The sequence below is a fragment of the Leptinotarsa decemlineata genome, unplaced genomic scaffold, assembly GCF_025532065.1.
Source record: "Leptinotarsa decemlineata unplaced genomic scaffold, Ldec_3_MD MMD2_tig00026282_RagTag_RagTag, whole genome shotgun sequence".
In the NCBI taxonomy this organism is placed as follows: domain Eukaryota; kingdom Metazoa; phylum Arthropoda; class Insecta; order Coleoptera; family Chrysomelidae; genus Leptinotarsa; species Leptinotarsa decemlineata.
This window is the reverse complement of record NW_027412668.1, coordinates 16,452,328-16,465,411: the sequence shown is the minus strand read 5'-3', so window position 1 is coordinate 16,465,411 and position 13,084 is coordinate 16,452,328. Positions and strand designations below refer to the sequence as shown.

Here is a 13,084-nt window from a genome sequence, read left to right as displayed (position 1 = left end):
ACAGATGACAATACATTCGATGTTGCATGAATATTTAGGTAGAGGAAAGAATTTGTTCCAGATATTTATATAAATCAGAAACCTAACAACAATTCATGTTTGAGATTAACACACAAAAAATTCGTTCGTAATACTTCCTGTTTATTTGGCTTCACTAGACTTATCATCACCATTCCTTTAAGATGTAAAGGATCTAAAAAACAGTTAGCACTCAATGTGTTACAATAATTTGTTTGCCTAAACTCTTAGATGCAGTTAGGAAAAGTTATTGAGAATGACATCACGAAAGTGAAAGAGTGGTTTGACTCAAATCTCTTGAGCTTGAATTTATCAAAAACAAAAGTAGTGTCCTATCGTTGCCAGATTTCTGCCATACATCTAAAGAATATTAAAATTGACAACGTACCAACTGGCTTGTTCATTGACAATAATTTAAAATTCAACAAACATGTAGATAGTTTGAAATCCAAGCTCTCCTCTGGATGTTATGCCATACGAGTAACTGCATTTGAGCTCGGATCTGCAGTAGCTAAAATGGTTTATCATTCCCTTTTTGAATTCCATCTTCGTTATGGTATTTGCTTTTGGGGTGTGTATTCTACCACATGCCTTCAATTAGTATTACTGATACAAAAACGTGCAATACAACGTTCTCAAAATGTTCAATCACCTTTCTCAAGCTATAATAACCATAAATGAATTCACTGCTCTTAAGAAAGAGTTGAAAAACTTGCTTTCTGCGAGACCTTATTATAGCTTAGCAGAATTTTACGGTGATAATTTTAATTGAGTATGACTAACTGTAATATCTACGGTATTTTATTGATTTCATTCAATTTAGTTTAAATTGATTTATTTCATTTTATTGACCATGTTCTTATATCCTGAACGTTTGTATTAGGTTATTGTTATTTACATGTCCCTTTTCAGTTCATGTTATCACTTTTAGCGATTTTACTTTTGTGATACTTTTGTGATTTCGTTTATGTTATTTATATTTCGCACAAGGCTTTGCCAATAAGAATTCATTCTTCAGACAATAAAGTATATTTTGAATTGAATTGAACCTGAAACGTCAATTTCTTAACAGCCTTAGCTTCCTCACAGCACATCAAACAATGGATTATTTGAAGAACAAAAAAATTCAATTGATGTCTTATTTCTTGAATTTTTCCGACTTTTAACATTTTTAACTTTAACTAAAAAATGGAAAAACTGTTTCGAAAATGCTTGCAAAAGTATGTATTTTTGAAAACAACAAAACAGTTTGTTCCAAAATAATGTTTTTTCTAATTTTTGTAAAAACTTGAAAGGTTTCCTTCGTATGTAGGACACATGCTACAAAGTTAACTACAAAATGAAGATAAGTTGATTATTTGATGGTTTTTCACCAATTTTTAATGGTTCTATTCTATTGAATAAAAGCTAAAAAAATGAAATAAAGACTGAAATATTGTGGAACGTGTATATAAAAGGTAATGAAATAATATTTTATAGGTGCCTGGAAGCTCTAGGAGAATGGGCTGACTTGCACGAAGTAGTCGAAAATAAGTACAATCTTCTTTCGGATGATTATCAGCAGAGAGCTTGTCGTCTTGCTGCGGCTTCAGCATTTGGAATACACAACTGGAAATCAATGGAACGCTACGTTAACATTATTCCAGAAGATTCCCAAGACGGGGCATTCTACCGTGCCATTCTAGCTATTCACAAGGAGCAGTACAGGGTGGCTCAGGATTATATTTATATGACCAGAGACATGCTAGATACTGAATTGACTGCTATGGCTGGAGAAAGTTATCAGAGGGCCTACGGAGCTATGGTTCAAGTACAAATGTTGAGTGAACTAGAAGAGGTAATGTGTTAATAAATTACCAAAAAAATCTTGGGTGAATAATCCTAATTTTTAATAATGTGGTGTTGTAGATATTTGAATGACAATTTTTTTTATATCATAGATTCATTGAGGCCACAATCATGTTTTTTTTTCTTTAAAATGACTATTAGTTGTTTATTTATTCCATGTTATCTGCTTTATTTCCATGAAACTTTGACAAATTTTAACAATACTTTCTAATTTAAATTATTTGTGAAGACTTGAAAGCAGAAAATGTAATTTTAATTTGTTATTGATTATTAATGTCATTAAAGAAATATATAGTGCTGAAATGCTGTAGGTATGTGAGAAAAATTATTGATTGATTCATCGGCAAATAATAAGATATTATATGACAAGTAAAAATTCAAAATGCCAAGCAAGAAACTTCAGAATTGTTCATGTTTATAATTGGGATATATGGAATCGACTATCTATACTAATATAAATGTGAAAATTTGTTAGGATGGATGGATGGATGTATGTATGTATGTTTGTGGCCCTTTTAATGTCATTAAAGAAATATATAGTGCTGAAATGCTGTAGGTATGTGAGAAAAAATATTGATTGATTCATCGGCAAATAATATGTTACATGACAAGTAAAAATTCAAAATGCCAAGCAAGAAACTTCAGAATTGTTCATGTTTATAATTGAGATATATAGAATCGACTATCTATACTAATATAAATGTGAAAATTTGTTAGGATGGATGGATGTATGTATGTTTGTGGCCCTTTCACGCCTAGACTGAACGTAATTAGAAGAAATTTTACATAACTACAGCTTATACATCAGAATAACATGTAGGCTACAACTTATGAAGGTTTTATGTAATTTTGGTCATAATATAACGATAAGTATTAAGTAAGTGGGAAAAATTCATTGAGAGCTATCTTGGCATGCGCTGCCTATACCGTTGGCCAGTCTCATTATCTGTACTGAACCTAGAAACTTGAAATATGCAGGTAGGTTCTTTGTATAGTGTATATGAGCATCAAGAAAGGGAACCAGGAATTTCCACCCCCCAAGGGGGAAAATAGGGGTTCGAAGACTGTATTGAATTTTGTCAGTTTTGAAGTTGGAAACCTGAAGTTTTGGGTTAAAAAGTATTGTAACAATTTGTTTAAAATGGTCTATCATGAAACATAATGTGGCAAACCAAAAACAACTAGTCTCTAATAATAACTAATTCGAATTCAATAAGCTGTTACTAATTTATTCAGGTCTTTATATATAATATCATAATAATGACAATAAATTGCCAGGTACTTACTCTTCTTTTCGTAGTTCCAATGTAGATGGATTCCGATTGAATTTCTTACACATCCAGGAAATACAAGGAGAAAATTACAACCTTATTTGACGTAAAAAAAACCTGAAATGGAATTTTGAGAAGAAGTAATCATCTCATCCGTTCATCATTTCTAGATGATAATACACTGCAACTGATCCCAGTAAAAAAAGAGTCATATATTAAATACTCGGAACATTTTATCGAAAAGATAAAAGATATGAGATTAGTTTTAAGAGACATACATAAAAATAACTAAATACTACATGTAAAGTGAAACAAAAATAAACATATAAATGAAAAATCACTAAGCTATAGGGAAATCACAATAGTGCATTAAGCCTATTACATGGTATTTTGTAAAATATAACGTTTAATATTTCGAGTAAAGTGTTCATGAACTTCTGTTGAATGTAATAGTCATATAGATATAATGGTGCTGCTTATCCTTTTTTTTTTTTTGAAAATTTTCTTGAACTGATATTGTCTATTAATAGATTTGTTAGTACAATTGGTCTTAAATAATTTTCACTCTTCTCAACTTTCAGGTTATGCAATACAAACTGGTACCAGAAAGGAGACAAACTTTAAAAGCTATGTGGTGGCAAAGACTGCAAGCAGGACAGAGGTTAGTTGAAGACTGGCAAAAAATAATACAGGTACATTCGCTGGTACTGGAACCACATGAAGATGTCCATACATGGCTGAAATATGCTGCGTTATGTAGAAAAAGTGGATCGATGGTAAGTAATTTCCTTTAATTCTGTTGACTTGTACGATGTAGAAAGACGATTGATGATTTTGGAATTTCATTTCTGTATTTTTCATCAACTTCCTCTTCTAGCGATTGTCACACAAAACATTAATGATGCTTATTGGTTATGATCCTGAAGAAACTCCCCAACTGGGTTTGCCAATGGTTTCTCCTCATGTAACATTTGCATACACTAAACACTTATGGGCAACAGATCAAAAGCATAAGGCTCTCCAACAGCTTGAATATTTTTTGAATGATTACGTACAACAACCTCTCCAGGAAAATATTGATCTTGAGGATAGACAGCGGCTATTGGCAAGGCAAGAAATATTCATGATTATAATTTTTTATGAGCGTCAATAGTTTATTCAGTTTATATTATTTTCACGAATATTACGAGAGTGAAAGTTTATATTACTTTCTTTATATAACCTCGTATTTTCAGATGCTATCTAAAATTAGGTGTTTGGCGAGAATCACTGGAAGGCGTAACAGAAAGTTCTATACAAAATGTGCTCAATTGTTACTACCAAGCCACAGAGTATGATAAAGACTGGTACAAAGCATGGCACGCCTGGGCGTACATGAATTTTGAGACTGTACTATTTTACAAAAACAAAGAAGAGACTGATAAATCAACTACAGAAAGGGCTGTAGAGGAACCTGATAAAAACATTGACTTGAATAAGCATACTGTGTTAGCAGTACAGGGTTTTTTCAAGTGAGTTTTTTAGATGATCTTATGGAACAAGTATTGCCATTAATACTTTCTTAATTTCAGATCAATATATCTATCTAAAGGTAGTTCTCTTCAAGACACTTTGCGTTTGCTAACCTTGTGGTTTGATTACGGACAGTCTATGTCAGTCTCAGAAGCAATTTCAGAGGGTATTCGTTTAGTAGAGAAAAATACTTGGCTTCAAGTAATTCCACAATTGATAGCTAGAATAGATACAAACCGCTTGTTAGTTTCCAAGCTGATCCATAGTTTACTAGTAGATATCGGTAAGACTCATCCCCAGGCTTTGGTATATCCTTTAACTGTAGCTACAAAGAGTAATTCTACTATAAGAAAAAATGCTGCAAACAAAATATTGAAAAGTATGAGTGAACATTCTCCTACTTTGGTTAGACAAGCACTCATGGCATCTGAAGAGTTAATCCGGGTCGCCATTTTGTGGCATGAGATTTGGCATGAAGGACTGGAGGAAGCATCAAGGTAAGATCTGACAAAAAAAACTTCATTCTCTTCCAGTGAAGTAGTCTATTCACTAATTTGATATATTCTTTGTATTTTGGCTATATTCGATCAAATGTACATGCAAGCTCAGACATTCTGTTTTGAGAATATTCGATTCAGATTGTGTAGAACGAATTAAAGGAAATTTGTTTCTTTTTCAGATTATATTTTGGCGAAAGAAATGTTGAAGGTATGTTGAGGATTTTAGAACCTCTGCATGCCATGATGCAAAGGGGACCTGAGACATTAAAAGAAACTAGTTTTAATCAAGCATATGGCAGAGATTTGGGTGAAGCTCATGAATGGTGTCAGAGATATAGGGTGAGCAATATTGTTAAAGTCAACTCTTTTGCTGAAAAGATTTCCGTGCTTTCTCCTAACATTATTTTGTTATTATCAAAATTTTTTCACCTCTCTATTATATAATTTTCATTTTTCATTACGTCATTAATTTTGTGTTGGAACTTTTTTATGTAATACGATACCCTTCAGTCATACTCGAGAATATCAGTTACTGGTGCTCTTCTAGGCCGCTTCTTTCTTGGGGTGGAACAATTTACTTCTCCATTATTTGCAGAAATTAATTGCTCCCCTTCTTTAACCACTCTGTCAATGGTTTTTATTGAAATACATAATATAAAACAATAGTTACTTTTCAATTTTTATTTAATATTACCTATAGCAAGAGATGTTTTATTTTTCATATTCGATAACGTATCCGACTCACATTTAACACTTTGAAAATTATTGAACACTTTAAAAATTATTTCACGTGCCTAACTCTTGATGACTGGTTTTTTGTTAGGCGATGACATTTTTTCAGAAACAACACAAATTATTCAGACAATGCCAATCGTCAACAGCATTGGAGAACAAGTAATGATACGCCTATGTACAGAGCATTTGTATGTCTTGCAAGAGCTGTAGTGGGGGTATTAAAAATGAGTTTGTGCGCATGGGGGCGGGCTTGCCATCACGTTTGGCGCTTGCTGGACTCATTTTTTTCTCCACTTCTTTGTGTTTTAAATCTCTGTATTTTTTTAAACAACAGGTGATTTTTGATTATTTGGTATTTTTGTAAAGGGAGATCATAGGGAAGCAAACAACTATAGAAAATATTATCATTGTACTATTGCAGTATCTTTTGGGACGCTTAAAGGCCGTCATATTGAGGAATTTATTCCTGATGTTTTGGTAGCATTAGTAGCTAACTTCTTTATAGATGCTTCCATGTTGAAATTTCGGAGATGGAAAGTACTAGCGGAAGTATATGAAGAAATTCCACAGTACAAAGGCTTCCGAGCATGACAAAAAATACTGTTAAAGTAGACTATGGCCACAAAAGACTGACTATCTTCTATTATTATTGTGATACTTCCATGATATAAAAATATGTTTTTCCTGTCCTAGAGTAATTGAGCGTTTGGACAACCTTCTTCAGTCGATTGAAACCTAGAGGTCTCATTGTTGTCCAAGATGCAATCTGACTAATACAATTGAAACCATCTCAAATCAATGGATCTAAAACTATATTTTTCCAGTTAATGATACAATGTTATGATCCACACAGCTAAATGCGTTAACAAGATTACAAAAAAATCTGAATAAGACACCGACAGTTTTTGATAAAACCATATATTTGTTACATTATAAAAAATATTCAGAATTTTAAATTTGGGATTATGAAAGTGAATTATTTTTCAGATTTCCGGAAACATACGTGATCTGAACCAAGCATGGGACCTTTACTATCATGTCTTTAGGCGGATATCTCGTCAATTGCCTCAACTTACATCTTTGGAGTTACAATATGTATCTCCGAACTTATTGGTTTGTAAAGATTTGGAACTTGCTGTTCCAGGAAGCTATGCACCTGGTCAGAATGTTGTCAGGATCGCTTATTTCAACAGATCTCTAGAGGTGAGTTGGTTTATACAGTGTGACCCATTTTTAATGAAAACACCCCCCTAAAATTTGAAGTTGTAAACCGATTTTAATATTTTTTTTTTGAAATGTCAAGTACTGAAAGGTCTAACTTGGGACAAAATTTGAAATGTTTATTAAAGTTTCAGGGCATACTACGATATTTTTTCTTAGTCGAAAATCGGGATTTTTTATTAGCGATTTTTTTATTGAAAAAATCACTACGCCACTGGATTCAGAGTGCCTCTAAACAGGTGTGACCAAAATTTCATGAAAAAATATTCATTATTAACAAAGTTATGACAACTCAAAAATTCGAAAACTCACACAGCTAACAGTCACAAAAAACACCCTATATCAACAGATATAGCCATGAGAATATTTTTTTATGATTTCAACAATAAAGTGCCGCCAGGTGAAAAAAAAAACAAATAGCCTAAATATTTTTAATGAAAATAACGAAATTACATTCAAGTTTTCACGCAAATTAACTAAAACTATGACCTAATATTTCAATTTAAATCTTAGTTGCCATGGAAATGATATTACAGTTTGACACTTGTGAAAGATTTGAGTGTACTATTGTCAACAATATTCACCTTACAGTTCTTCGAATTATTTTGTGCGATGGCTGCAAGATTGAGCGTAAGAGAGAAAATTGAAATTGTACGCCTTTCGGGAGATGACGTTAGAAGTGCTAGAGAGGTTTGTAGAGTATTTAATGAGAAACATCCAGATCGTCCTCGTATTAGCTGCGGTACGGTAAATAAAATAAATAAAATATTCAATGAAACTGGTGCAGTATCAAAAATGATGTTAAAAAGTAATCCTGTACAAAGACGAAAAGGAATGATCAAATCATTTTAGATTATTTCAGAAATAATCCTAATGCCAGTATAAGGAATGCCACTTTAGATTTGAATATTCCATGAGAAACTATTCAGAGATGTCTCAAGGCGAAGAATTTTAAACCTTTCAAGACAAAATTTTTACACACACTTCAAGAAGGCGACGAAGCAAGACGCCTGGAATATTGTTTATGGGCCCAAGGGGAATATTTAAACAATATAAATTTCCTAAAAAATATTTTATATACCGACGAAGCCACTTTCACTACAAATGGAGTATTGTCATCACAGAATTGTCGTTATTGGGCAGCGGATAATCCTAACTGGGTAATAAACTGTAAAAGCCAGTATTCCCAAAAAATCAACGTCTGGTGTGGGATATTGAACGTCCTTTCTTTTTTGAGGAAAACATTAATGCGCAGAGGTTTCTAGAATTTTTAAACACAGAGTTTTGGGATGCTATTCACGAGCTGTCAATCAATGAACGATCAAATTTAATTGTCCAGTTAGATGGGTGTTCAGTTCATTATGCCAGAGCTGTGAGGCAATGGCTTAACGAACATTTTCCAAACCGATGGATAGGCCGTGGTAGTCCGTTTATAGAGTGGCCACCCAGATCTCCAGACCTCACAGTTTTGGACTTTTTTCTCTGGAGACTTCTCACACAAAAGGTTCACAAAAACCGCTCAAGAGATAGAAATGAACTTTGTGCAAGAATTCGACAGGTATGTGCAGATATTAGCCCTCAAGAACTAAGGAACGTAATCAGAAACATTCGTAAGCGCTACGACACATGTATCGAAATACGTGGTGGATTAGTAGAGGCTACTAGAATTTGAGTTAGAATTAATTGTTGCACTGAATCGAAACATTTCAATAATTAATTAGTTACGTTTGTTAAAATTTTTTGCTTCATTGTTAGTTGAATTGTGTGAATGTAATTCCGTTATTTTCATTAAAAATATTTACGCTATTTGTTTTTTTTTCATACGGCGGCACTTTATTGTTGAAATCATAAAATAAATGATATATTGTGACTGTTAGCTGTGTGAGTTTTCGAATTTTTGAGTTGTCATAACTTTGTTAATAATGAATATTTTTTCATGAAATTTTGGTCACACCTATTTAGAAGCACTCTGAATCCAGTGGCGTAGTGACTTTTTCAATAAAAAAATCGCTAATAAAAAATCCCGATTTTCGACTAAGAAAAATATCGTAGTATGCCCTGAAACTTTAATAAACATTTCAAATTTTGTCCTAAGGTAGACCTTTCAGTACTTGACATTTAAAAAAAAATTATTAAAATCGATTTACAACTCCAAATTTTAGGGGGGTGTTTCCATTAAAAATGAGTCACACTGTAGATAGAAGGTGAAATGTACAGTTCTGTTTTTGAAGGTAATCACTTCAAAACAACGCCCAAGGAAGCTGATCGTTCGTGGCAGCAATGGAAAAGACTACATGTTCCTCTTGAAAGGCCATGAAGATCTGCGTCAAGATGAAAGAGTTATGCAGCTGTTTGGACTAGTCAATACTTTACTTCTGAAAGACCCGGATACTTTTCGACAAAATTTAACGATTCAACGTTACGCTGTCATTCCCTTGAGTACAAACTCTGGTCTGATAGGTTGGGTACCTCACTGTGATACACTACACACATTGATTAGAGATTACAGAGATAAGAAGAAGATCCTGTTGAACATTGAGCACAGGATTATGCTCCGAATGGCTGCCGATTACGATCATTTGACTGTTATGCAGAAGGTGGAGGTGTTTGAGCATGCTTTAGAACACACTCACGGTGATGATTTGGCTAGATTGCTGTGGCTGAAGAGCCCTTCGTCTGAAGTTTGGTTTGACCGTCGAACAAACTATACTAGATCTTTGGCAGTGATGTCTATTGTGGGATACATTTTGGGATTGGGTGACAGACATCCCAGTAATTTAATGTTGGACAGGCTTACAGGAAAAATCCTTCACATTGATTTTGGCGATTGCTTTGAAGTAGCTATGACTAGAGAAAAGTTCCCAGAGAAAATTCCATTTAGACTGACGAGAATGCTTATAAATGCAATGGAAGTTACTGGAATAGAGGGTACGTATCGCCGAACTTGCGAATCAGTTATGTCTGTCCTTCACCGCAACAAAGATAGTTTAATGGCAGTTCTTGAGGCTTTTGTATACGATCCATTGCTCAACTGGAGGCTTATGGACACAACAATCAAAAACCGATCCAATACAAATGAAATTGGATCTTTCTCTACTGGAACGTCGCAGGAACAAGACTTGATAGAGTCAATTAGCGTAACTTTGAACAAAAAGAGCCTTCTAGCAGATATTGTTAATGACAGTTTACAGCCTGAGGGGGTTAATAAGAAGGCAATTACTATCATCAACAGAGTAAGAGATAAGTTGACTGGTAATGATTTCAATTTTGAGGAACAGCTGACAATTGAGAAGCAGGTTGATTTACTGATTCAACATGCTACTAGTAATGAAAATTTGTGTCAGTGTTACATAGGTTGGTGTCCATTTTGGTAAAGATAAAATATATTAAAATATTGTTTTGTATATATGTAATTTAATAAATAATAATTTGTGTCATTTTAATTTAGGTACAGGCAAATACAACCCACGATTTTACTTTGTGGATGAATTTGTTTTAGAGCTTTTGTAGAGATTACTTGAGCTGTTTAAAAAAATAAGTTCATGTGTACTTTTATACATTAAAAGTAGAATCTTAATAAAGTTTTGAAGTACATTATTTCATCATTTCAATTCTAGAAAAATAATTCATCTTTTTGGATTTCATGTCATATATACACACCACACTCATTTGCATCCCCTCACCAGTTTTATCAGTACTATTACTATTATTAGAGATCTTTATTAATGTTATATAAAAAACACAAAAATCATCACTTATAGAAATTTTAATCATTTCAATAAAGAACATTTTTTATTACAGCTTTCCTCTGGAAGACAAAAAAAATGCCTTCATTCTCATCAATACAGATGCAATATTGATGCTTTCATAAAATCTGCTTCATATCACTGAAAAATGGTAGTAAATCCAATATGTATTTCTACCAAAAAACTATCATGTCCCATGTTCCGACGTGAAGATCAATATCAACAATGGTATTACTGAAAGCCTCGCTATTCTGAAAAATATTACCTTAAGATTCAAAAAGTATATCAATGGTCTGTTTCAACGATCATATTCTATTTTGAAAACGATATAAGGAAGTCGAAAAGTTCTATGTGAAAGCTATTCTTCATGAGACATTGGTGTCGTCATTGTTCAATTAAGGTGATTCCATTTATGGTCATTGTTTAACACGGCAATTTCAAAACAAAATTCAAAAGGTTCGAGACTTATTTTGGAATTATGTCAGAGGATATCACATAATTTACGAAACATCAGATGGTTGAACATGGCTGATAACATCTACATAGTACAAACCCTTCCATAGGATACCCTGTGTTATCTACAAAGAAAAATTACTTTTCATTGCGACATCCACAATTTTAATTTGAGTTTCAAAGGTACTTTGACTCCTCCAGCCTTTAGAACAGAAACTTTCAAACAGTCATTCTCATTTGGAATCTCCAGAATATATCATGAAATCCCCCTGAAGATAAAGCACAATTGCATTTCACATTTGAAATGCATTTGTGTTTTATATCAATCAACAACAGTGATCACGTAGTAGGTCCCCAGTCATTCTTTTCTTTAATTTTCGTCATTGAAATATCATTTTATTCATTTAGCTATATTTTTTTTCTACACCATATCACTTGTATATACTAACTCATCATAAATCAACGAAATTAATAAATCAGATTCTTACTTTCCTTATCTACTCCACTCAGTATAGCAACGCTAGAACAACAACAAGTAAACTTTATTTTATTTTTTCACTCTTCTTATTCTGAAAATGAAATATACTATCAGTACAGAAATTTTTTGAAGGTTGAGTGAAAGAACAGTTTTTTTAGAGACTCGTATCTACAAAAGCTGTACATAACATTGAGTATTCAATTGATTTCAATCGTTTTAAAAATGAAAATTTCTCAATTTAAAGAATAACGTCAAACATGTTGGGAAGAAAAATATTGTCTACTTTGGTAGACTGTTTTTATAGTTTCGAATCAAAGATTGGCAAATATACGAGAACTGTTTGCTGCTTACCTGGGATTTTTTAAGGGCATACAAACAACTATTACAAATATATTGGACTTAATAACCATTTACTTAAAACGGGTTGGTTCTAAATTGGTGCCCAACGTAGGGTCAGTGATAATGTCAAAAATAAAAAAAACATACAAGGTGTTAGGAATCACACGTTGAAAGGTAAGACCTCATTAGTCCTTAGCTCGCATAAGTTTCGACTTCTGAGAATTCCTTCGAAGGGGGCGACAGTTGGTCAACGGAAAAACAGTTTTTTTTCAACAGTTATTCCAAGGTCTGTTACCAGTCTTAATTTCAATATGTAGATAACATCAAATCTCAGTAAGTCCCTCTACCATAGTATCCTTAAGGATTTTTCAGTACAAGAAAAATGTACTTGCACCTTTTTTGAATATGGATAAACTCAAACTAGGACTAAGAAATATTCTCATATTTCAATGGATAATTAAAAAGCTAGAGATTATCGGAAAATGTATTGAAAATAATGGAAAGTGTGGTGAACATTTGTAAGGCCTTTTATTTCATCTTCATTTCTGTGGATATTTTAAGAACGGATATTCGGGAAATGTGAAAAATAATGGAAGGTGTGGTGTGAAAAATAATGGAAAGTGTGGTGTGAAAAATAATGGAAAGTGTGGTGTGAAAAATAATGGAAAGTGTGGTGTGAAAACTAAGATGACCTAATTGTTATTTCACTCACCATAATATGATCTATTTTCAAATTTGATAGTAGTACATTTTTTCTACTATCACTTTCAGATATATTTTTGACCCGTCCATTGTTTACAAAAAATCAGGCGAACTATATTTTCTCCTACATCATTATTTTATCAGGTAGAATATACCTATGTTTAATGAGCGCAAATATATTGCTAAATCATTTTACCTTACGAACTTTTACTCTTGTGCTCGATATAGTATTTTCAGGGAAGGAAGTGACAGTTTGGAGTT

General features: G+C 32.9%; 1 protein-coding gene across 1 annotated transcript in view; it reads left to right on the top strand.

Annotated features, from left to right (window-relative positions):
- The window catches only part of mTor (serine/threonine-protein kinase Tor), a 33,621-nt gene extending 22,919 nt beyond the window's left edge, over positions 1 to 10,702 (top strand). The window contains exons 12-19 of the mRNA XM_023159237.2: positions 1,498 to 1,855; positions 3,719 to 3,913; positions 4,015 to 4,247; positions 4,373 to 4,648; positions 4,709 to 5,146; positions 5,329 to 5,488; positions 6,872 to 7,087; positions 9,337 to 10,702. Of these exons, the coding sequence (XP_023015005.1) occupies positions 1,498 to 1,855; positions 3,719 to 3,913; positions 4,015 to 4,247; positions 4,373 to 4,648; positions 4,709 to 5,146; positions 5,329 to 5,488; positions 6,872 to 7,087; positions 9,337 to 10,479 (3,019 nt within the window). The 3' untranslated portion in view covers positions 10,480 to 10,702. The remainder of the gene's footprint in view (positions 1 to 1,497; positions 1,856 to 3,718; positions 3,914 to 4,014; positions 4,248 to 4,372; positions 4,649 to 4,708; positions 5,147 to 5,328; positions 5,489 to 6,871; positions 7,088 to 9,336) is intronic.
- The last annotated feature ends 2,382 nt before the right edge of the window (positions 10,703 to 13,084 follow it).